Source organism: Muntiacus reevesi, chromosome 4 (genome assembly GCF_963930625.1).
Source record: "Muntiacus reevesi chromosome 4, mMunRee1.1, whole genome shotgun sequence".
NCBI lineage: Eukaryota > Metazoa > Chordata > Mammalia > Artiodactyla > Cervidae > Muntiacus > Muntiacus reevesi.
Window position 1 is genome coordinate 31,585,488 of NC_089252.1, and position 24,583 is coordinate 31,610,070.

Sequence of the window (24,583 nt, forward strand, 5' to 3'; positions counted from 1 at the left end):
ATCTGTCATTCAAGGCAGCAACTGTATTCTGTGCAAAAACCTGTATATAAATGTTCATAGTAGCCTTATTCATAACAGCCCAAACCAGAGACAATCATCCAAACATCTTTCAACAGGTGAACAGTCAAAGTCTTGGCATATTTCACTCCCAGATTCCTGTCATTTCACGAATCTGATAACTGGATCTGTTATATCAAGTCTTTGCTAAAAACACTGAATAAACCGCTTGATAGGAAAGTCCTGAGTCTCCTGAATCAAATTTGATAGTGATTAGCCAGATTTGCTCTGAAACTAATTTAAAGCTACGACCATGTTGTCTATACTCTTCCAGTTTATGGGGTGGGGGAGCAGGGGTGGCAGAGAGTTAACGTCCAAAATCCTATTGTTGCATTTCCCTATTTTAATAGCCCTGCTTAGCAGTTTTGTTTGGCGCTTTCTTTTATAAATTCATGCAAGCTCAAGTGGTAACAACATAATTTTTAATAATTCTATGTGTGCAATATACTATCTTATCATATACCTTCTTCCCTCTTTAAAATAATTTCCCCAAATATCTTGGATATTTTTTACCTTAGCAAAATTCTTAACTTAGCTGAAGGAGTAGGATGCCCTTCCAACCTCCACCCGCCAAATACACTTTATATTTATCTACCTGGGGTCATGTATTAGTCTGCTCGGGCAACCACAGTAAAGAATCACAGACTGCATGCTTAGAAAACAGAAATTCATTTTCTCACAATTCTGGAGGATAGACATCCAAGATTAAAGTGCAGGGTTGACATCTGCTGAGGCCCGTCCTTGGGATATAGACAGCCACCTTCTCCCTGGTCTTCACATGGCCTTTCCTCCGTGTTTGCGTAAACAGAGATCTCTGGTGTAGCTTCCTCTTCTTACAAAGACACCAGTCCTGTTGGATTAGGGCTCCTATGACTTCACTTAACATTTACAACTTCTTAAAGGCTCGGTTTCTAAATACAGTTGTCATAATAGGGGTTAAGACTTCATATGGATTTAGGGGAGAAAACTAGCAGAACAGACTTCAATTACTCTGTCCAATAGTTATCCTTTTCCAAATTTAATACAACTTGAAGATGAAATAGGAAATTAGTTGTTTTTGTACTTAATAATAATAAATTAACACTTTAAGCAATGGACTCATCAGTTTCTTCCTAATAAACTTCCCAAACTCTTTTTGATGTTTCCCACATTCTTCATAAACTTTGGCTCATCATCTAGCACTCTACCCGGACGGTTTTTATGGTTTTGCGCCTAACATTCTAATTATATGTTCGTTCCCTCCCAGAAGTCAGTAGAGAGAAAAAAAAATTCAGAGCTATAAGTAGTAGCTCACTCATTTATTCTGTAATGAATACCCACCCTACTTCCTCCTCCATCTGCTGTGTTTTTATCTTTCCACTATATTTGGTCTTGACTCCTCGAAGAGCTAGCTATGTTTAGGAGAAAGTTGGAAAGCCAAAAGTCATGCTGTTTCCAAATGTAACCTTTTTTATTTATGAATTGGGAAATAAATATGAAATCAAAGAATACAAACAAGAGGCTTTGACAGGAATAAACTGGTATCTCCAACTATATACTTTGAGAAATTAAGTCATTCATAAAATGTGTCTTCAAAAATATAGAGGTCTGAAAATACAATCAGATGAGCTTTTCCCTAACAATTTCTGAAGTGTTGGAAACTGATCAGAAGTTTTCAAAAGGTGCAGACAACAATCTCTTCTGACGCCCAGGGCCTAAACAAGCAACACTATACAGCCTCTAATGTATCTTAGGGCCTTTGTCTCCTTCATCTTCCTTAGGGCTTTACCATGATCAACACTTCATCACCAGCTGCCCAGCTTCATCTCACTTTCTGTCCAAAGATTTTTTTTAAAGAGAGAATATAACATTTGCTGAGAGGAAACAATATGGCATAGATGTATACCCCTACTGCATACAGTGATTTTTGGAATTCAAGGGGGTATTTACTTCAGCACTTCTGGATTTCTGTAATATTTAAATTTAAATAAGCATGCATGTCTTAGTTTTGTAAGCAGAAAAACAGATTTTTTTTTTTGTTGCTCCGTAACTTCTGACCAGGAATTTAACCTAGGCAGTGAAAGCAAGGAGTTCTAACCACTCCCAGGGAGGTGGATTGGATTGCCAGGGAAGTCCCTGATATTTTTTTTTTTTTAAATAAAAGGAAACTCAGAAAAAATTATCTTGTTGAAATAAAAATTCTCTACACATAATCTTCCTTATTTCGATAATTTATCTCACATTCAAACATCTACTTCCATTAAAGTGAGGCAAAAGATCCTTGTTTTCAGATTTTGTTATTTCCCATTTGTATTTGACTATTAGCAAATCAACATTTTCTACTGTGTGAAAAATTTACTTTCAGCTCTGCAAGAGGGGAAAAACCTATTTGTAATGTGAAATAGGTCATTTAAAAGTGAAATCTAAAGATGGGAAGTTGGGGGGTGGGACTGCTTACAATAGCACTGCTGAATTTAAACAGGAGGGGTAATGTAACTGAATGCCAGGATCTATGTTAATATAAGCAACAGGAAGAATACACACAAAGAACCAATTCTAAAATGCTCTCTTCATTTTTAATTTCTTAAAAAGCGTGTTCACAGCACACTCCAAGAATGCCACACAGCAGTAATTTGCTGCTACTGTCAAACAGAGTATGTCAGAAAACAAAACAAAACAAAATTTAACGGTTAATGGTTTTTAAAATTAGTTCTTTGAAACTTCTGTAAAGTCACTAATTCCCAGTCATTTAAATATTTGTTTCATAGTGGTAAACATTTCATGAAATGCAATGAGTAGCCCCAAATCACACTTCTCTGAAACACAATTAAAAGTTATACAACAGGGGAAAAAATAAAAATAAAATAAAAGTTATACAACAGAAACAAAAATAAATATTTTTCTAGAGAGAACGTATTTGGCACTTTAAAATAATCTTAATGGAGAAGCTTTCAAGTGTAACTAATGTTTAGATTTTTACTTTCTACTATCAGACAGAGAGTTTAGGTCTTCAGTGATCTCAATCTGATTCTAGTAATAGAAGGAACGATTTTGTTGTTCTGAATGAGCTTCAGTCTTAAAAGAGTCAATGTATTTCGTCTGCATTAAGAAGTGGCACCCCAACAGTACTAAAAATTATTAAAAGCGAGATCAGGCAGTTTAAAATAGTTGGTGATTTGGTACCCAACATGTTTTGTATGTACTTCTCATCCTTTGATGATACAATCTTTCTAGGTAGCCTGCTGTATTTCTTTCAAAAACAGTAAGTATACAGCTTGAGTGATGTGTAAACTGATGCGTAAACTGAATTTTGTTTCAATGACTTCATTAAAAATGTTAAACATGGTTGAAGATTCTATGCTGTCCTTCCAGATAATTTACATTTTCATTATAAATGCAGAGCGGCTGCACCATGAGTTATATCCTAACCATTTCACCTAAATGTAGAAAAGCTGGAAGTTAAATTTAAAAACTGTGGATAGTTGAGAAGTACTTATTTATCTCTTTCAGAAACTGATGATGCGTTTCCCTTGCATATGAAGGATCAAAAACATCAAAAACCTCAAAAACATGTGGAAAAGAATTCATGATGTACCAATAAAAAGCACTTTACTTCTGTCAGCCATTCTGAAACCAAATTTCCATTTACATCACCTACTAAAGAGAAGAAATTTTCCTTTAGAATCATGGTCACAATCTGGAAAAATACTTAAGAAGGGCTAATTTTAGGCCGATCAAATATTTGAGGAAAGATGCAACACAAAAGAGGGAGGTAAGAAAAGCCAAGTGTGTTGTAATAAATGTCTCCTTTGTAAACACATATGTCCCTTCCTTCCATATTTGGAAATGTTAAAAATTCTCATCAAAACATTTTATGCCACAAATCCTGTAAAATCAGGTTGATTTCGGCTACATAACCTGTAGTTGTTAAGAATTATATTACCCTATTCATATCATGAGAGGTAGTGACATTTTATTCTCTCAATGCTGAGCTAAAAATTCCACGTATCTGGTATATGGGTTACAAGGGAAAAAAACCACAGAAGCACCATTGTACACGCCTCATGTTTTGATATTTCAAGTCACCCATAACTTCATTGCCATTGGCAGCTGACAATCACCACTGTGTTGACACAAAAGCAGTGGGCATTAGTGCTATTCATCATATAGGACTGGTGGACCTCCATCATCTTTCAAAAATGAAGCAGCTTTCCTTCCATTCTTCTGAACATGATCTTCATTCATTTTCTCCAAAGCTTCTATCTATAAAATACATACATTGAATCCATTGGTTAAAATGCTACTTCACAGAAATCGTGCTTGAGATTGAACTGGTATTTTTACTCTCCTGAAACGACATTCCTTATGACACTGGACTTGAATCAGAATTACAGTGTGTGACACAGCTCACAGTGTGATACATACATTATGTTTTTACTTGATTATGTTATCAGGATTGATGCTTAGTGTCTTTATCAAGCTAGCCACTGGCATCAGATAGGTCTTATGATACAATCTATACAGCTTTCAGGAACAAGAAAAAGGAAATCCCAAAGTTGATTCAGCAGCAGCAACATCAAGTAACTGTCCTGAACTAAAGACTAGATGTACCAACTTCCCGTCACTTCTCTTCTGGCCTTAGACATCAGCATGGCTTGGCCAAACTCAAGTCACAATGGGGCTTTCTGGAACGGATTCTACAATCATTCTCTGCTTTGGTCGGTTGCTGGGAATAATTAGTTGCTATTTCACATTTCGGTTTTTGTTCAGTTTTGAGAGACCTTCCCTGCAGGAAGGTTTTTTTTATGATTCTGTAGATCCACTGTAATGACTAGGTATTTCCAAGGAAGGATCAAAAACATCTCAAGATAAGAAAAATCGCTAATTAATTTTGTTTCTGAGGGGATGAGAGGATAAACTCAGCTCTGGGTTTCATTATCTACTCCATCAAGCTCCCCACTATCAGCGAGGTGAAAAACAGCCTTACCACACTTACCTCAGCTAAGAAATCAGCTTCATTATCTGCCGAGATGTTTAAGCCTGAAACAGCATTGAAGAGTTCTCGCTCACCAAGGGCTTCCTTTACTCCTCCTTTCTGAAAAAACTAGTAAAGAAATATGAGAAAGTCAGCAGAGATATTAGCAAGGTTCTCTCAGAAACAGGACACGGTGTACTTGTAAGACACTGGTGAATTCCCTCCATAATTTTTTAGCTACAGATGTTTCCAACTCAAATATAACTGCACTCAGGTTCTACTTGCTTACTGTCCTCTCACACATTCGGGCTGTCTTCTGGATTTAGTAGTAAGTCTGTCATATTGCACCTTCTATACCTAAGAGTGGTATATATAAAATTGCTTGGCACTGCTTTAAGTAGACACAAAATAATCACTAAATTTCATGAATTAAAATTTTCCAGTAAACTCAGACATTATTTCCAAAATGAAGTTGTTCTATCATATTTAGAAAGAACATTCCTATCTGAATCTGTTGCTGACAATTCATTTCCTTTAGAAAATAGTAAACAGATGTGTCTCAACTCTGTGATGACTGAGCTTTACCTTCCCTCATCTACTCACTCTGCCTCAGAGAAACAGAGTCTAGACTACACCACTAGGAAGACTCTTTTAAGTGTAGCAACAATGGCAGGAAGCATGCAGGGTAGCTACAGTTCAGCTTCCCTTAAAGCACCACGCATGGATACATGTCTACTTGATGGCTTAAATATTTAGAACCAAAATAAAGCTTACTCTCTCAGAAATTTAATTCACTGGCCCAAATGTGAGGCATGCGATCAAATTCTTGCAAAAAATGAAATATGACAAATCAATCTTTGTCTCTTTATCGTGAAAGCAAAGAGGAACTAAACCCTTCCTTTAACTTCTAAGAACAGTGTGTTCTTATTGGTCTTAGGAGTCAGAAAAATATATCAATCTATTACAGCCCACCCATAAAAAAGATAATTTACATGCCCACCTGTGAGACATTCCTACAGTCACGAAACAAGAACTCCAGGCCATGAGGGTGGGTTGGTTCTACAGACTGACTGACATCGATCAACCAGACCTATTTAAATACAGAGCACAGTGATTTCTTTACAGTCAGTCATTTACACCAAGTCACTAAGTCTGAACATGAACAAAATGCTCCTCACCTTTCCAGCATGCCAGAGCATGTTGTACTCACTGAGGTCGGCGTGTACGAGCGTACATTCGTTATATAACTGCTGCATCAACTGTGAGGAAGCAGGACAGACACGTAGGATATTAAGAATGATTCTAAGTTACCCACAAAACTAAAACATCTATATCAACCAATATTTTCCAGGATAAAGAACTTATCTGTGCTAGTCAAGGTTGTGCCTTTCTTTTTTACCTCAAGGGAGGATAGGATAACAATGAAACAGTGGAAGAGATAAGTATGTGACACTCTACTTCCCTGCCCATGTGACAATAATGAGATCCAGAGACCAAAGGGCAGACCTGGATTCCCATGCATGTGAGACAGCTGTGGTCACTTAACCAGGGGACCTAGGCTTACCCTTCATAAAAGGGCAAACGTCTCACTGAGAGTTCTAAGGGGTGCACACAACTCCAAGATAAAAAGTACTTCCTGCCAGACATGTGGAAAAGAAACAGTCTTCTAGATTAAATGGTATTATATATTATATAATTTTATACATATTATATGACTGGTGGTGATCCCTAGCCTTAGAGAAATCAGCACCACTATTTGTTTCCCAGCTTTAATAGAATCAAATATGAAGTTCATCATTACTTCATCTCTTCCCTAGCCACCCCACAGCCAAAAGAAACCAGAAAGGTAGGCTTGATTTTCATTGAATGCTTTCCTATTAAAGGCAGAGAAAACTGGACTCTCTAGCCATATCTTAAAAAATTAATTTGTGTAACATGTTCATATTCACATCAACTGCTCCATGACATGACAGCTCCACACAGATACTGTGCTAAAAACATGTTTCTCCGATTCAATTTGAAAAAGGAGAGATAATACAAAACAGAGGAATAACAATATCAGGAGCAGTTTCTTGAGCTAGAAGTATCCCAAACTGAATTTGGTTGCTGTCCCAAAACATAAATAGCTTCCTCAAGACTCCTGACATATGCCTTCCAACTCTAATGCCTGCACAGATGGATAAACCACACCTCACCATCTTCTGATCATCACTTTCTTACACTGAGAGCGAATCTGCTTCCTTCTAAGTTCCCAACACTAACGGTATTTCCTTCACTGTTTTAAGAAGGTATACAAACTAACAAGGCACTGTATCTGCTAAATATAGCAACATCAAATTTTATTTAATGAAGGTTTATGAATAATAGCTTCTGGCTTCCATGTCATTAACATTGACCCTTCACTTGTTCCACTGGTCCATGATTTTTGTAAAACTCAAGACACACGCATATTGATAGAAAGACCACTCTTCAATATTAACATTCCTTCACAAACTTCAGTTTGTCCCCGTTATAACACCTTAAAATAGTACTGTTGGGAATTTCTTTAGTTTAGAAGAAGTATTTTTAAAAATTGGTATCTGAATGCTCTGTATGGCACAACTTACATGAAGAGTTTGATAGTAGGCGTCTTTCATTTCTTCACTGCTGAGCTTTACTTCTTTCAATTTAGGGGCTGGAACTTGATCATGGCCAATAAAAGACATAACTAAAATGTGTTTCTTGAGTAGTACAACTGTTGGACAAGGAATTCCAGCTCTCTGCATCCTATACAGAAAAAAAGGATCAAGAAGGTAAAGATCAGTAAGAGAGAATACTTCTTTTATTCAACAAATATCTAACGAGGTACTGCAATGAGCTGGCACTGTGCTCCACTCGGGGGAATGTTGGAATGCAAAGGCAGTATGACACAGCCTCTGCCCTCACAGAGCCTGTGGCCTGGTGTAAACAACAGATGAGTGAGGAGATGATGACAGCGCAGTGTGGTACGGGCACTGGCAGAGATGTGGGTAGGCGGCATCGAGGAAGAAGCGGGCAGACAGGAACCAGCCAGGTTCAAACTATGGGGAGGTGTGGCGTGGAAGCTGCTGTGAGATGCAGAGGCATCAAGGTGCATCGTCCACGTGGGTGTGTGTGTGTGGGTGTGTGTGTGTAAATCAACACAGTTGGATCGTGAGTGGGAGCAAGGATGAGTGGGCCGAGCCCACAGAGAATGGCTGGCTCCGCGCCACAAAACAGCTTTAAACTTTACACTAAAGACCACGGGAACTGCGGAGAAACGTTAAGAAAAGCAGTGATGAGGTCTTAGTTAATACAGGAAAGAGCTTGTAGGGCAGAAAGGCCTCTTGGGAAATTATCCTAATTAGAAGTCCTACTAAATAGAAGACTTGCAACTAATAAATATGGATAATTATGTTTGGAAGCAAATAACTTTAGGAAAAGCAAACTAAAATTAAAAACTTTTAATAGTTCAAATATAGGAAGGTTTGTGAATAAGAAAGATTATTACTCAATTTCTTGGTTGACAAAAAAATTTCCTTCATAAATTCTGCTTAGAGAATTGGGCAACAAGTCTAAAAATTAAAGCAAAATGCAATCTGACTGGTAAAACCCTGCCCTCACCAAATTAACAAATATTAGATGGGATAAACCTTTCCTGAACAAAAAAGGAAATTATTATTTATAATATGCCTAACTGGAAGCTGGAAGAGATAGCATTTAGATATATGACAAAATACCTTTAGTAGAAAATGACTTAATTTCCCTCAAACTTTACTGAGGAAAAGAAAAAACAAAATGGATTTTTCACCATATGAGTATGAATTCAGGTTAAATGCATGGAAATGCTTTCTTATAGAAGCCCTCCTTAAATACTAGAATTTCAAGGCCTTTCATGCTTTCTACAAATGAATTTAAAAGAAAGCATGGGTGTTTTTGCCAGGCTGGTAGACTTAATACAAAGAGGTGATCACCCAAGATGACTTCCAGCACAATGATTTTCTTTACCTTGTAAGATTGTGCATTTCTTTTTCTGCCCACATGCGGATGATCTTACGCGGATTTAGTTTACTGAAGCGATCTTTAAACCTGAAATCATCTTTAATATATTTGTCACGATTCTTAAACTCATTAAGGGTTGTTTTAAATACCTTGATGGCACATTCTGTAGGTATAACTTTACTATCTTCCTTTCCATCCTCCATGCTAAGTGGAAGAAACAAACATTAAGTCAGTGTAAGCTGCCAGGTAAAAAACAATTTCAAAATAAAAGATTTTATGACATGAAAGTAAATCTATCTTCTCTGAGAATGGAAGCCTTGGGGTGTTTTGCCTTTTTTTAAGCCTCCACGTTTTAGGTCTTAAGAAAACCCTAGCTTTTAGCTTTTTTAATAAGACACACTTTCAAATAAATTGTCAACGGTTTTCAACAACACATAATATAATCCTCATTTAACGACTATGGAATTAAACTTGAACAGTGAAGACCTATACATTTGCCCAAAGTTTATTCAAATTTCCTTAATGAATTTTTTTTTTCCCTTTTTTTTTCCATACACTTTAAAACAGACTGCAGTCTGCCTGGAGTCCCTCTCCCTTCCCACAGCCAACCCCACAGCACAGACTGTCCACTCTCACTTTCCAAACACACACCAGCAGTCTCGTATTCTTCATCTTCATCACCTGTTAGTCTGATTAAAGTCATCTCTCAACTATCGCCACAACTTTCTAACTGATCTGTTTCTTCTCTTGCCTGACTAGAATTCATTTCCCACACAGCAATCTGAGTAATCTTTTGAAAATGAGACTCGAATCTGAGCTTTGGTTCCCACTGCACTGAAAAAGCAGGCTCCTTACCCTGGTTTACGGAGTGTTGCCTGATCCACCCTTTGCTTCTCCAGCCTTCTGGTTCCTCCTCACCCACTACACTCCAGGGACACTGACTTTCTTAATCTCCCAAAGATACCAAGCTTACACCTGTCTGAAGGCATTAGCACTAGCTGTTCTTTAGTCTGGAATATTCTTCTTTCTGATATGTGATACTGAATCCAGGTGTGTCATTCTAATCCAGGTTTAAATGTCACTTCATCAGAGGTTTCCTAGTCCTACTGAAAAAAGCAGTCACCCAGTCACTATGACATCACCCTGTTTTATCTATTTGCATGGCACTTATTTGATAATCTTGGGAGGGGATTGGAGGGAGGGGTGGGAAGGAAGTGGAGTCTATGAAAGCATGGACTTCCCTTTTACCAGTCATTGCTATAGCCCCATTACACAGAAGATGCCTGGAACATGGTAGCTGCATAAATACTTGGTAAATGAATGAACCAGTTTTCAGAGAGAATAGAGATTCTCTCCAAGCAAGAAATGATAATTTAAAGATGTTATAGACATCTCTGGATTTTGAGATAAGTTCTCTGTCACTGAAATAATTTAACCATAGGTAGCTGAGGCCCTATCAAAAATACCACTGAGGAGATTCCTCACTTGGAAGGTCTCCAGGATAGAATCTAATTTATATGATTCATCTTGTCATTCTCCTACTAAAAAAAACTTCCATGTTTCTCAGTAAATTACACAACCCTCTGCCGAGCTCTTAAGGTCCTCCTTACCAATTTCTGGTTTGCTTACACAATTTTATATCTTATTACCTCTAAATGTGTAACTTCTAATTTTCTCACTGTCTAATCTCATTGTCTAAATTTCAATCCTCCCATTTTCAGCACTCCCGCCTCCACATTTTTTTTTTTTAAAGAATTAAACTTTACAAATAAAGGTGAAATTTCCTTTGATTACCACCTGTGGTAGTTAGTTTCATTCCCCACTTCAACTCTCGAGAGACAATCACGATCATGAATAGTACTTTTCTAATCTTTTAAAAAAGATACATACATATGTATTAAAAAAAAACCAATGTATGTATGTTACATTCTGTATAACTTTTACCAGTTCTTACTGTAATGTCCTCCTCTTGAATATACCATAAGCTCTTTGAGAGAAGAAAACATATTATATACTTATTTCCTGAAAAACTCTAGCACATGTTACTATTCAAATAACTGTTGATTACTTGGTCAATCTGAGCGTGACAGAACCCAGAAGAGCTCTGTGGCAGGCAGGACCTAAAAGGGTCCCCAAGATCCCAGTCCCTGGTATACACGCCTGTATAAGCCCCTCCCTTGAGTAGATTACACTATAGCCAAAGTGATAGTACAGTCATTGCCAGGATTATCTTCCATCCTCTAAGACTCAGTCTTAGTAGACCCAAGGCAGAGAGTTTCCTGATTACTCTGAAGATGCAACCTGCTCTACAAAAGGGCTTCATGACTAGCACTTACAGGGGCCTCTAGGAGCTGAGAGCAGTCCCTGGCTGGCAGGCAACCAGAAGGTGGAGACCTCTGTCCTACAGTCACAAGGAACTGAACTGCGCCTAAGGAAGAGGACCTCACGCTCCAAAAAGGAACACAGCCCAGCTGACATGCAAGACTGCAGCCCTGGGAGACCCTGAGCAGAGATCCCAGCTAAGCCGTGCCTGCCCGAACTTCCCATCAACAGGAACCATAACATAATACGTAGGTGTTGTTTTAAGTTGCTATATCTGTGGTAATTTGTTATGTAGCAGAAGAAACTAACTTATACTTTAAAATATATTTACTCTCAGCTGTTGAAAACCAAATGCTCTCTAGCTTACAAATGCCAAAGTATAGATTATAGTACCAATTTCACCATAAGGAAAGGGAGCTCACTTGTTCTATCAAAGGATCATTAAGATGAACAGAAAATGGACAAAGAATAAACAAGGCAATTGACAAGAAAAGAAACCCAAAGGCTAATACATGTGAAAAAAAAAATACAACCTAATCATAACTAAATAAATGTACACCAAAACACTAAAAAAAGATACTTTCCATCTTTTACACTGAGAAAAAAATATTAAGTTTGGTAAGACTAGGCACTGATGAGGATGAGGGAAACGGGTTCATACTGCTTACTGGCGGTGGCATAAACTGGTTAACCGTCCCACTGGGCAATTTGGCAATACCTACTGACATTCAGAATTATGCAACCTGCAGATCTAACTAGCTCATAGGGAAAAGTGTATTTGCCCCACTATTAAAAAATAAACAAATTTAAGATTTCTGGCCTTTGGTGTGACACATAAGAAGAAAAAGTTTTAAAAAAATTTTAATGAATAACAGAAATCAAGAAACATTGGTTGCTATAATAGCCAGCTCAGCGGCCCAAACAATGAGCAAAATCTGGTACTCTCCCTTCAGTAAGACCTTCCACTGTTTAACAGCCAGGGGAAAAATGCATGTAGTCTTTGCCCCAGCAATTCCAAGTGTTAGGAATTTAGCTTAACGATTTATTTGCAAAAGCACACCAAAGCTTATGTACAAAAATATTCCTGTATATTCATAAAGTGGAATGTTCTACTATAAAAATGGTATGATATAAACCAATAAAATAGAAGGACCTGAGATATATTAATTGAAAAAAAAGATGCTAAATGCAGCATATAAACAAAAATAAGAAATACATGCCTAAAAACTTCTAGAAGACTAGACTAAAAACTATTAATAGTGGTAACCTTTAGAGGAAAAACCTGTGGGGCCACAGCTGGTAAGATGAAGGCTACTTTAATTTGTGCCATTAAGTTATGTTTGCCTGATCTCAGGGAACCATCAGTTGAAATTTGGAAAGAGGGCAACAGAGCTTAGAGTAAAAAAAAAAAAAAGTTTATTAAGATTAATTTATACCAGGTATAATCAAATATGATCTCAATTTCCCCCACTAAAATCCTATGAAGGGAGGGTCAGTTTTCAAATAAGTTTAATAGACTGCTCCAGATCACACTGCTTAAAAAATGTCGAGTCATTAAAAAAAAAAAAAAAAAGTTTATTAAGATTAATTTATACCAGGTATAATCAAATATGATCTCAATTTCCCCCACTAAAATCCTATGAAGGGAGGGTCAGTTTTCAAATAAGTTTAATAGACTGCTCCAGATCACACTGCTTAAAAAATGTCGAGTCATTTAAAAAAAAAAAAAAAGAAAAAAATGTCGAGTCATTTTAACCTAACATTCATTTTTATCCCTTTCATTTTGGAACTTAGTGTAATTCAATACATAATTATATGTGTATGTCTCATCCAGAAAGGGAAAAAAGTTAAATAAGAAAACTAAAGACAAGTACTTGAGCAGTAATTGTTTGAATCCCTTTAAGTATATAATAAGTACCTTCTAAAGCTAAAAATAACTAGAATAATCTGTAATCTATTTTAACATTTTTGTTTATAAACACTGCTAACATAAAGGATTAGCTGAGCTAGTAAGCCTTGCTGAACTAGTAAGACTTCAAAGCCAAGTAACCAGATGGCATCATATTCCTGGTTTGTACATTTTCTCAACAGGCTCCATGTTTAAAATGTTTTCTCTTCCTCATGCCGTCCTTTACTCGACTAAGCTCTCGTAACAAAAGTAAAGTGGGTAAGATCTAAAATGACAAAAAAGCTTTAAAGACATCTCTTTAAATAATGCAAGCGTCATTAAAAGGGGGAGGAATCAATAAGTGATCTAAGTATAACCCTCCCAACTTGGTATCAGAGTCCCATAGAGAAAAGAAGAGTTTTGAATCAAACTCAGGTTCAAATTCTGCTATGCCACTACAGCTGCCTGTATGATATAGAACAATTGACAATAATATGAGAAATAATACGTTCACAGAAAAAAGACTGGAGGAGTCTACACAAAATTATTACTGGTTCTCTCTTGATGGTAGAATTGGGATGACTGTTTTTTTTTTTTTTTGTCACACGGTGAGGCTTGCAGGATCTCAGTCCCCCAGATCAGGGACTGAACCTAGGCCATAGCAATGAAAGTATTGAATCCTAACCACTAGACTAGTAGGGAACCCTTGTGGAACCTAACCACTAGGCCCTTGATTGTATTTTTCTTTTTACGTCCCTACATCGCTGAGCCTTCCTAAAATACCACTTTAAGCTTTGATTTACGTATATTCAGAACAAGGGACTAAGCTCTGGTTTGTATCACGGTCTTGTTTCTGCTCGTTTACCTCCCTCCATACGCATGGAAGACAACAGATTCCTTTCCTGTGCTAATACAACCAGTGATGGTCTCCAACATTCCAGAGTTGACCATTTTGTACATAAGCAAACGTGTCTTAGGATCAACTGCTTTTTCCTGCAAAAGATAAAGTGCTGTAAGTGAAAATGACTGGTAATCACAAAACATTTTCTGAGCCATTTCTAATATCTAACATTCAAAATATACACTTTAAAACTTTTATTGTTCAATTACTTAGATGTACATATAACAGGCTCTTAAAAGAGGACTGTTAAGATACCACCCATTCCTATAACTCTACTGTCCCTGAAAGTGAGTATCTAGAAGAACTACTAAAAATCAGACTAGCTTAGTCAAAGTTTTATCTCCAAACTTTAAATAGCTCTCCTGATGTACCTACCATTAGTTTGTTTTTCTAAAAGTTTAAAAATTATTCTCAAGATACTAGACACTAACTTGATTAATGTAAAACATTACAAACTATTACATTATTATAAATAGGTCCTGACAGAAAACAATTTCTCATACGCAATGAAAGCAATATAGTCCAAATTAACTATGACCACTGAAAGGTTAGTCTTGAGTAACTGATTAATAACCATTACATGAAATTTGAAAGTCAAATGGCAAAGCTACTTGGGTTTTATTCACATCTTTGATTTGAAAAGTCAGTCTCATGAAAAAATATCAAACATGAACTTTTGTCTTGTTTTTTCCTCCAAATGTGAAGTTTTCCAATATCACTTTCCATTAAACGTAAGAATACTTACTGCAGTAGAATGCTCCTTTTTCTCATGGAGACGGGCACTTCGACGTTCTTCTGAGTAGGCATGTTGTTTTAAAGCATTGAAAACATGGTTTGATAGTTTTAAGTCCATTCCAATTCCATCTCCTACTTGAAACCCAGGCGCAAACTGCGAAAATGAAAAAGAAAAATCAGCATCTGAATACTTTAACATGGGACAGGGAAAAACAGTTTTACTTGGATTAGGTTATCTACTCAATAGATGATTATGCTATGAAAGCAGAATCCACAGACATTACAGAGGAAAGCCAAAATAACTCACCAGTGAGTGCAACAGAAAGGGAAACAAGGCTTTTTAAAGAAATTTCATCCCAAAGGAAGGGAGGATTTATTTTACGCATAGAAAACATCCAAACACATCTAAAAACTAAGGTATTTTAGCATATGCTCTGAACTTTGCTTTTATATCAAAGGCTATATTATATTTTGAAATCACACCAAGTCTTAACAACAACAACAAAAAAACCAAAAACACCAATTTCACAGTCAATTATTTTTGAAGAGTGGGGTAAAATAGCAAACTATGCCCACACTATGACAATTAAGTCCAATATGGAAGCCACTAGCCACATGTGGATATTTATATTTAAATTATTAAAATAAAATTAAAAATTCAGTTCCTCAGTTGTACCAAATTTCAAGTACTCAGTTGTCAAATATGGCTACCTTATTAGATAGCACTGGTACACACAGCATGTAGTATTATCCAAAAAAATTCTATTGGACAGAGTTGTTCCAGAGTCAGATCTAGATTATTTCTGGAATTTAATAATATGTTTACTTAACAAGTATTTTTGTTCTGAAGTCTAAATGTCTTATATTTACCACGATATTTATGGAGGAGGAAAAAAATGCCATTTTTTTCTATTTTTCAAAAATCACATTTTGTTTCTGATTTTGCAGGGGTAGGCACAAGATACATTAAAAAATTGTAACAGGGTATACAGTAGGAAGTATTTCCACCTCCCACTGTTATCCTCCAATCACAATATCCTAAGGTAATTCATGGAAAACTAAGATACTGAAAAATGTTACTTTCATAAGAACAGTTTCTTATTTTTAGAATCAATGTAAACCAAACTAGTTTTCTTAACATTGTTGGAGAATTTTATTCTGAGGTACAATATATTCTCATCAGTGGCTGAGTTTCCATGGTGTTGCTGTACTGTCTTCTAAAGTATCTCTAGAAAGGATGAAGGATATTTTTAGAAACTTATAGTGTATTTAGAATCCTGTTTTTAACTTATCCTAATAAAACTTTAGGATATTTATGATTCAGAGGAATCCTTTCTGTAACTTACATTTTCCATTCTGGCTGTGTTCTTTCTCCCACATACTACTTCATCGTGTTTGGTGGTGATGTCTTTTCCTTTTCCAATAAAACCCTTTTTGGGAGTAGGAACTGGTTTTGCTAAAGGTGATTAAGACAAGTCAAGTATGTAAAAATAGCAGAGACTAAACTGCTGCATTCATTATTGTCTGAAAAAGATATCTGAATCTAATAGTAGTCTACGGCCATACCACCCTGAACGCGCCCGATCTCGTCTGAACCTAATAGTAAATTACCAAATGAGAGTCAAAGATGAATATAGAATACTTAGTCCTCCTGTCTCCCCATTCTATGCCCCCAGAAGGTCAAAGCCCTGATACCTGGTCTGTAGGGGTCATCACGAGTGTCCTGCCAGTCAACCTCATCTTCAGAGCTATCACTGTCTTCGTAAGGATGCACTTTTCGATAATTTTCAAAGGAAATGGAAACTTAAAAGGCAAAAACAGTTGAAGATTTATTTAGGGCCCATTACAAGTATTTCCTACCACCCAATGGGATTGTCACAATAAGGTCATAGTACCTTTGCTATCTCCATTGAATTTTTTTTCTTCACGCCTAAGCTGGGCATCATATTCTCTGTCAAACTCCATCTGTAGCATCTGAGCCAGCATTAGGTCGCTGGAAGTGTCAATGTTTTCTCCAGTAATAAATGGTCCTTCAGCAACACTATTCAAAATAAGGCAATATAGACTAATATAATGTGCTGGTGTAAATAGATGCTATCAATTATGGGTGAGATGTGCCTTTTCAGTGTTAACACTGTATTGAAGAAACAGTGGAAGAACTTTACCAAACCCTTCACCCTCTCCTGCCCAGCTGCCCTCTGACCAACAGCAGGCACCTGGGAGAGCACCGAACAGGATGAAGGGAGCTTTAGGAAACAGAAAGCTAAAGGGCCTATCATAAGAACCAAGCAGACCCCAAATTCATTTGTTCTGTGTTCTGATCAGAGGAGAGATGACGTACATATGGAAAGATAAACTACAAATACTTAATGAAAACTGTTAATCAATCTATTTGATTATTATTTGTTAATCTATTTGATAACAGAGTTCAACTGTTGCAGTAACTAAAACCCAGAGAAACTGAGCGGTTTGCCCAAGATAATACTGAAAACTAGTCACAAAACTGGGACCAAAATAAAAGTATCAGCGAACTCCCAAAATGGCGCTCCTTCTATTGCACTGCTTTTCTAAATCTCTGACTCATTTGTTATGACAATCACTAATCAAATCCTGAGACTTGGCTTGGTCAGTTGCTAGATCAAATAGATTCTTTGTGACTTTTACTTACGCAACTTCAGGAAAAGCGGCAGCTTCTTCTTCTAACTGCAATTCTTTAGCCAACTGCTCACTCATTACATCAGACAAAGAACAAGATATTGTATTTTGAGGGGTAGCCCATGGACACTATTAAAAAAAAAAAAAAAAGGCAATTCAAAATAATGAAATTAAAGTGACTTCCAAACTTGGAAATAAGCTTATCTTTTGAGAATTAGATGAGTTAAATAAACTCAAAAGGAATGTTTAGTTTTTTGCAGAAATCATCTTGAAGGTAGAAATAGCTCCTAGCGCAAATCTAATTAAAGATACACCTAGACTGTGACAGCCAAGAGCACCTTCCAGGCTGCTTGGTGGGAATATCCTCATAGCAGAGGGGAGCACAGGCTACGCCAGCATCACCTGACTAGCCGCTGAGTTCATATGATGCCCCTTGTTCTGGTATCATGCTCACCAAGCAACTTACACTTTGCTCACCTTCCACTTATAATTTGGCTTCCTGGGTAGATTCTCTTACAGAACAGGCTATACCAACTACCACAATTCAAAGCCCACTTAGAAGTTATACTTCCTTCTAATTTAAGCAGTAAGTCTTCAACAAGAAAAAGTGTACGGCAGCCCCTGTCAAGATATCCTGGGATACGCTAAAACAAAACAAAAAAACACCCAGCAGTTACAAACAATGAACCCTATATTTCTGAACTTTAGAAGTTGAGAGATGGATTCTTGAAACAACATTACTAGAGCAAAGTAGTATTCTGTGAGACTCTTCAAGAACAGCTGGCTGGTCAGCCCTCCTCAATGGCATCACCATCTCAGCCCTCCTGCAATGTGTATAAACCACAGGTTTACTTCACAATTCCTAATTTTTGAGGGGAGAAGCTTCACTGAGCAGCAGCAAATGACTTCACCTCAGAGTCCAGTGATTAAGACCATTAATACTAATAAGAGGTCTAAGTATCTCCTGGGCTTGCCCTCTATTCCCTTTCTGAGCAGTCATCCTCCCATCGCTGGGTTCCTCACCGTAAGAGCCTCCTAATTCTGCCTTCTGTTTGCTTCCACTCTCCACACCACAACACAATGGGTTTTCTAAAATGTAGATTTGACTGGCTCAGTTTCCTTATTAAAGTTCTTTTATTGCTTTAATGTTTCCCACTGCCTTCAAGATAAAGTCCAAACTCATTTCTTAACCACTACCACTCCTGAGAGTCTAATTTAGAATAGCATGTGATGCTAAGTGTTTTAGCCAGAGCCCAGCATAGGGCTCCAGACCTAAAAAGGCATTCGACATCTTTACTAAACAGGCACCAAAGGGAAACCTGGGGATATGTCAAGGAACTGCCACGGTGTCCCTAGGCTGGAGAGGTCTGATCTCTTTCTACACCGCTCCGAGGTTAAAGTCCTCCTCTCCACCGTGCTGTCAGCCCCTCTGCCCACCCACTTCTCAGGCTTCTAGTCTCCAGCTAGCAGTCAATCAATTCTCCTAAGATGTTAAAATATCTGTGGACAATCTCCCAAAGAGAGGTAAATGATGAAAGGCTGTCACTGTATTACTTTGGAGGCAGAGATTTACCGATTTCCAAGACAGACTGAATGGGAAAGGGAAACATGCAGAGACTGAGAGCACCAACAAGACACCAGGCCTGTTCAGTCCTGCTGACCGTGCTCCTGGGAGCCTGAGGCTCTAGAGCCGGACTTCTCTTTACCCCTGCTGGCCAGTTCAGCTGGGCCACCTCACACTGAGGTGACTTCCTTGGGTGGGGTAAATACGTAAAAACTTCTGAAAGTTTGCCAACTTCCATACTTTGAAATCACATCTTCAAACCAGAAGCCCCAAATCCCTCCTTAAAACGTTTCGGGCTGTGAGGGACAGCTGCCAGGCATGGTAGCCCTCCACAAGCTCAAGTGGTCCACCATCCCGAGGGGGGCTTAGAAAAGGCCCTCGGGCCCCTCCTCCAAATGGGCACCATTGTGTGAATGGAGGGGAATCTTCTTTTGTCATATTGCAATTCTTCAGGAAGTCGCCGGCTCCCTCTGTCAAATGTTTAAGGAGATAAGAGTAAAAGGCCCTTGTTCTACCCAAGCAATCCGACATCATTTCCCACTACTGCTTTCAACAAATTATAAACTGACCAGGGCATCAAGATCTGATGGGAAACTCCAACCACTTCCAGTTAGTTATTCTGCTTTAAGTGACATCTACCAAGCCCATCATTAGCTCTCTGACTCCTGTTCGCTGAGGACCCCAGACCTACCCTGTTCTCCTCTCCTGGGAAACTGCAACCACTGAACGCAGCAATGTGGGGTCTTCACAGTTACCATCCTCCCACACCTGGCTGGCTGCAGATGGGAGGGAAATCATTCCCCCTTCCTTCTACTCTTCAAGATGCATCACAAGCTGCCCATCCCGCTTTTTGTTTCTTTTTAAAGATTTTACTGCACACAACTATGGGGAAAGAATCAACTTAAAAACAAGAAACTAAAAAAAACAGCAAACACGAAGGAGGTACATAATAACAAAAATTCTGTCCTCAACTTGAAGTCAGTCAAGAGAACTATAACTCACAAGAAAGTCCCTTTTCTGCTCATGCAGCTGGAAGACATAATCTAGGCAAAATATTTCAGTGGGTAATTTTACTTCTCAAAACAAGGATTTCTGCAAAATGTGATCTGAGCCTATACAACAACACTACTTTTTTTTTTTTTTAACTTTCAATTTTAGAGTATTTTTAGAGTAACAACAAAAAATCACAAAGACTGTAGAGTCGCCAGATTCCCTATACCCAGCATCCCCGTGCAGATACTGTACTTATGTCACAATTAATGAGCTCAATCATTAATTAAAGCCCATACTTCATTCAGATTTCCTTAGCTTCCCCCTAATATGTCTGTTCCGTTCCAGAATACCATCCAAGATACCACATAACATTTAGTCATCGTGTCACCTTAGGCTCCTCGTGGCTGTGAATTTCTCAGACTTTCCTTGTTTTTGGTGACCTTAACAGGTCTGAGGAGTACCACTAACCCACTTGTTACAGCTCTTTCCAACAGAGCTACATACTTCCTCACTTTTGCCTACAGTATGTCCATTCTCCCTTCTTGGAATAGTCCCTAAAATTCATTGCTCATAACAGCAGCTTGGCATTTTGTAACTGAGGACCCCAGGTCCCTTTCGGGGTGTCTAAGATGGGCATGAGTTTGAGTAAACTCCGGGAGTTTGTGATGGACAGGGAGGCCTGGCATGCTGCGATTCATGGGGTCGCAGAGTCGGACGCGACTCAGCGACTGAACTGAACTGAATTTAAGAGGTCAAAATTATTTTCATAATACTTCTAAAAAAGTTTCACTCTCATTCTCTCAAGAGTGTAGAGTTTTCCACAGTCTATATCAGACGTGACGGCAGCACTCTGGGGGCTACTAGAATGAGTGCCCGAGTACTGTGTTCTCCAAAAATTTCAAAGGTGGTGGGTTTAGAAAATAAATGTGAATTTTAAACCACTATATATAGGATGGATAAACACAGCACAGGGGACTATAGTCAATATCCTGTGATAAACCATAATGGAAAAGAACATAAAAAAGAATGCATGTGTATGTATAACTGAATCATTTGGCTGTATAACAGAAATTAAACACAACACTGTAAATCAACTATACTTCAGTAACATTTTTTTAATGTGCATTTTAAAAGATTAACTCAGTTTGTTCTCAGTGTGTCTACCGTGCTCTTATTACCCATCTGCAATTATGCCTGCTAAAATCTATGTATTTGTAAGGATGAATTTTCTTCATATACTTCAACTGATACATACTGCAATGGACTTGAAGAAAAACGAGCTATGAAAATCCAGCTGTCTTCTACTAAGTTACTACATTAAAGAGATTTGCAAAAACACAAAATACTACTCCACTAATTTTTCATTTTGGAAAACAGCTTTTTTGGTAAAACATAAAAATATTATTTATATAAACATCATGATTTATATCACTTAATAAAGTTTTTTAATATCTCAGTTTTAATTTCTGATATGACAAATAGCAATAGATATAACCAATATAAACAAAAGTTCTTGGAGTTCTCAATGGTTTTTAAGAGTATAAAGAAGTCCTGATGGAAAAGTTTTGAGAATCATTAGCCTTTAACATTCTTTCCATTTTCCAAGGTTTTCCTCAAATCTCCACTTACTCCACACAGGTTTCTATAATCACTTCCCTCTTCCAAGAGATTATAGGAGGAAATGATACTTGCAGTGTGATACTTGCAGTGTATTTCTATTATTTCCCCCATGAAAATGCTGTCTTCTCAACAGAACATCAGTAAACCCCAAAATGATCTCTTATTGCAAGATAAAAATGAAATTTTATAGTTCAGATGATGCACACTTAAATGAAAATATGACTGATGTCAAATATTTTATTATGAATTACTTCTGGAAGTGAAGTTTGTTCTGAGTTTAGGTATTCTGAGCAAAGTTTGTCCCATCTGACATTTTTACAAGCTTTACAAGCTTACCTGGAGAAATTTAACAGTATATATTTATTAGTGTCTTTCTAATGAATTATTCTTTTACATCTACTGATCTTGATCTTGTAAACAAAGCTTTGACAAGAAAAAAATAAATATAACAGACAGATGTAACCACATTTGCCAATTAAATATCCTAGATTCTCCTTATGGTTGTATGAGAACTTTTATAAAAATTTCCTTTACAATACTTAATAGCTCATATTTCCTCCACTTTCTGTTAAGACCTGGTATGAAGATCTAATAAGATTAATGAATGACCCTTTAAAATGGAACAAATGTTCTGTGTCAACATGTAAAGAAGTCGGTGAAATGGGTAAAGTGGTCAAAAGATAGAAACTTCCAGTTAACAAAATAAATAAGGCATGAGCTGTACTATACAGAATGACTAGAATTAATAATGCTGTATTGTATAGGTGAAAGTTGCTAACAGAGTAAATCTTAAAAGTTCTCATCTCAAGAAACAAAATGTAATCCTGAATGCTAACTAGACTTACTGTGGTGAGCATTTTGCAATATATACATGTATCAAGTCATTATACTGTACATCTTAAATTAACATGTTGTTAAATGTCCATTTTATTTAAAAAAATGAACAATTAGGAAGCTAAAAAAGTCAGATTCCTTCACAACCTTAATTTGAGGAACACAAAATCTCAAATGACCCATTTCTGCTTTCAAGAAAACCCTCCATAAAGTGGCAAAAGAATCTTTTCATCCTTCTAATGAAAGTTTCATGAAAAGCAACAGCCCAAAATCAAAAACCAAACGATAAATGAGCATTTTAATTGGCCATTACAGGAAAAAGCATAAACGTTAAAACCCAAGCATAACCATCTTATAGTTTGCAAACACTTGAGTATTAGCCTGGAGGGGAGGAAGGGTGCGCCTGGACTTACCTCCTAAACTTACTACTTCAAAAACAACAAACTGCCCAAGTAGGATGACCACACTTGAGAAGTTAAGGTAACAGCTTCTTCAACCACCTTTCTGTCTGGCTTTCTGTGAGTAATTGGGCTGACTCATTTCGCTGGAGAAAAACAAGTTCGTGCTTGCCTTCCCTCAAACGTCAGCATCTCTAAGCGAGTCCCACCCAAATACATGCTGCTGCTGCTGCTAAGTCGCTTCAGTCGTGCTACGGGGGTTCAAAAACCAAGGTGCAGAACTAGACGGAGACTCCGAACCGGGGTGGCCTTTGGTAGCCTGTGCCTCTTCCCCGCCTCTCTCTCCCAGACACCCGCAGCCACGCCGCCCGTTCTCCCTTTCCCAGGCGGTTGGTATTCAGTCCAAAACTTCCTAAGTCGCCTGGGAAGCCGCTTCGGCGCCTGCCATCCACTCCGGGTCCTCCAAGAGGACCAGTCAAGGAGGCTACGGCAGGTGCGTCAACCCCGACTGCCACTCACCTTGCTGGGTACCCAGGCCGCTGCTGGCCCGGGCTCAGGGGATGCCACTCTGACCAGATCCATGTAGGGGAAGAAGTCAGCGACGAGAACAGAGCAGAGAGGTGGCAGGACCGGGAAGCAGCTCCGCCGAGGAAGCAGGCGGCGGGGCCGGGACGGCAGGGTGCTGGTGCCGGAGCTCAGGTGACAGATGGCGGCGGCGGCGGCCGCGTCCGGAACTAGACCGCTTCTCTTCCGCCTTTTACGCTGGTACGCTCGCTTCCGATTGGCCGCCTACCGGGGCTCCGCGTTAGGTCATCTTTCTCCGCCTCAGAGGACCGCACTTCCGGTCGCTGCCCTGGCCGGAGGCTGGTGGTCACTGTCGCTCTTTCCTGGCAGGGCAGCTGCCGGGTGTGGCTTCCTCTGGCCAGGCTCTACGCTGACCCTGAACCACCTCTTTGGCTGCGCGAGAGGGCAGCTGTATCAAGTTAAACGGAATCAGAGTGCGTGGACTGTAAATAAACAAGCAGAACAGACCGTTCATTCATTATTTCCCCGGCTGGATTCTAAACTGGGATGAGATGGGAGACTGAAAATGGCAGGTTTAGAGAAGGGAGATCGAAGGAAACGGTCGGGTTTTGTTTTTATTACAGCTGTCGGTAGGAGGCGAGGGCGAGGAGTGTGAAATTTTGTAAAATGTGTTATATAAAATGGAGCAAAAATAGGACTGCGTAATGACCGTTTTGATCCAGCTTTTCGTAACGTGACCGGAAAAATCCGGGAGAGGTAAATCTGTGAAGACAGAAATCAAACTGGTGGTTGCCAGGGAACAGGGTTGGGAGGAGGCAAACGAGGAGTGATTGGTTAATGGGTAAAGGGTTTTCTTTTGGGTGATGAAGCGGTTTTGGAACTTGTTGATAGTTGGACAGTATTGTGAATCTGTTCAATGTCACTGAATTTTACACTTTGAAACGGTTACACTTTACCTCAGAGAAAGAGTGTGTGAATGAACCATTTAAGTGTTTTAGGGGTAAAGCAGATACTGGCTATTCTCAGATCAGAGGAAACCACAGTGAAACCATGGTGAGGACGAGTTCAGGAAGCTTAAGGGAGCAGAGTAAAATGCCAGGATGTTAGATGGGTGATCCACGTGGACCTTGAAATTACC

At 38.3% G+C, this 24,583-nt stretch overlaps 2 protein-coding genes across 6 annotated transcripts in view; one reads left to right on the forward strand and one right to left on the reverse strand.

The window, feature by feature from the left end:
• Positions 1–1,483: 1,483 nt before the first annotated feature.
• On the reverse strand, positions 1,484–23,666 carry RIOK3 (RIO kinase 3). 3 transcript variants are annotated; one of them, XM_065932459.1, is made up of 13 exons: positions 23,440–23,666; positions 17,525–17,640; positions 16,752–16,897; positions 16,552–16,659; positions 16,203–16,312; positions 14,867–15,010; positions 14,086–14,213; positions 9,017–9,214; positions 7,618–7,777; positions 6,190–6,270; positions 6,012–6,101; positions 5,033–5,131; positions 1,484–4,299 (listed from the first exon to the last, which is right to left on the reverse strand). In XM_065932459.1, exons 1-13 carry the CDS (start codon positions 23,500–23,502, stop codon positions 4,192–4,194), a joined length of 1,551 nt encoding a protein of 516 aa, XP_065788531.1. In that variant the 5' UTR covers positions 23,503–23,666; the 3' UTR covers positions 1,484–4,191. The 3 variants fall into 3 exon arrangements, with proteins under 3 accessions (XP_065788531.1, XP_065788530.1, XP_065788532.1); XM_065932458.1 differs by having other exon boundaries at positions 5,033–5,140; XM_065932460.1 differs by lacking the exon at positions 23,440–23,666 and adding an exon at positions 22,936–23,043 and having other exon boundaries at positions 5,033–5,140.
• Positions 22,981–24,583, forward strand: part of TMEM241 (transmembrane protein 241) — a 120,367-nt gene continuing 118,764 nt past the window's right edge. For 2 of the 3 annotated variants that reach the window (XM_065932461.1, XM_065932464.1), the window contains exon 1: positions 23,118–23,413. In XM_065932461.1, the coding sequence (XP_065788533.1) occupies positions 23,138–23,413 (276 nt within the window). In that variant the 5' untranslated portion in view covers positions 23,118–23,137. Of the gene's footprint in view, positions 23,414–24,583 lie in introns of all 3 variants that reach the window. The other variant, XM_065932462.1, reaches the window with a different exon arrangement.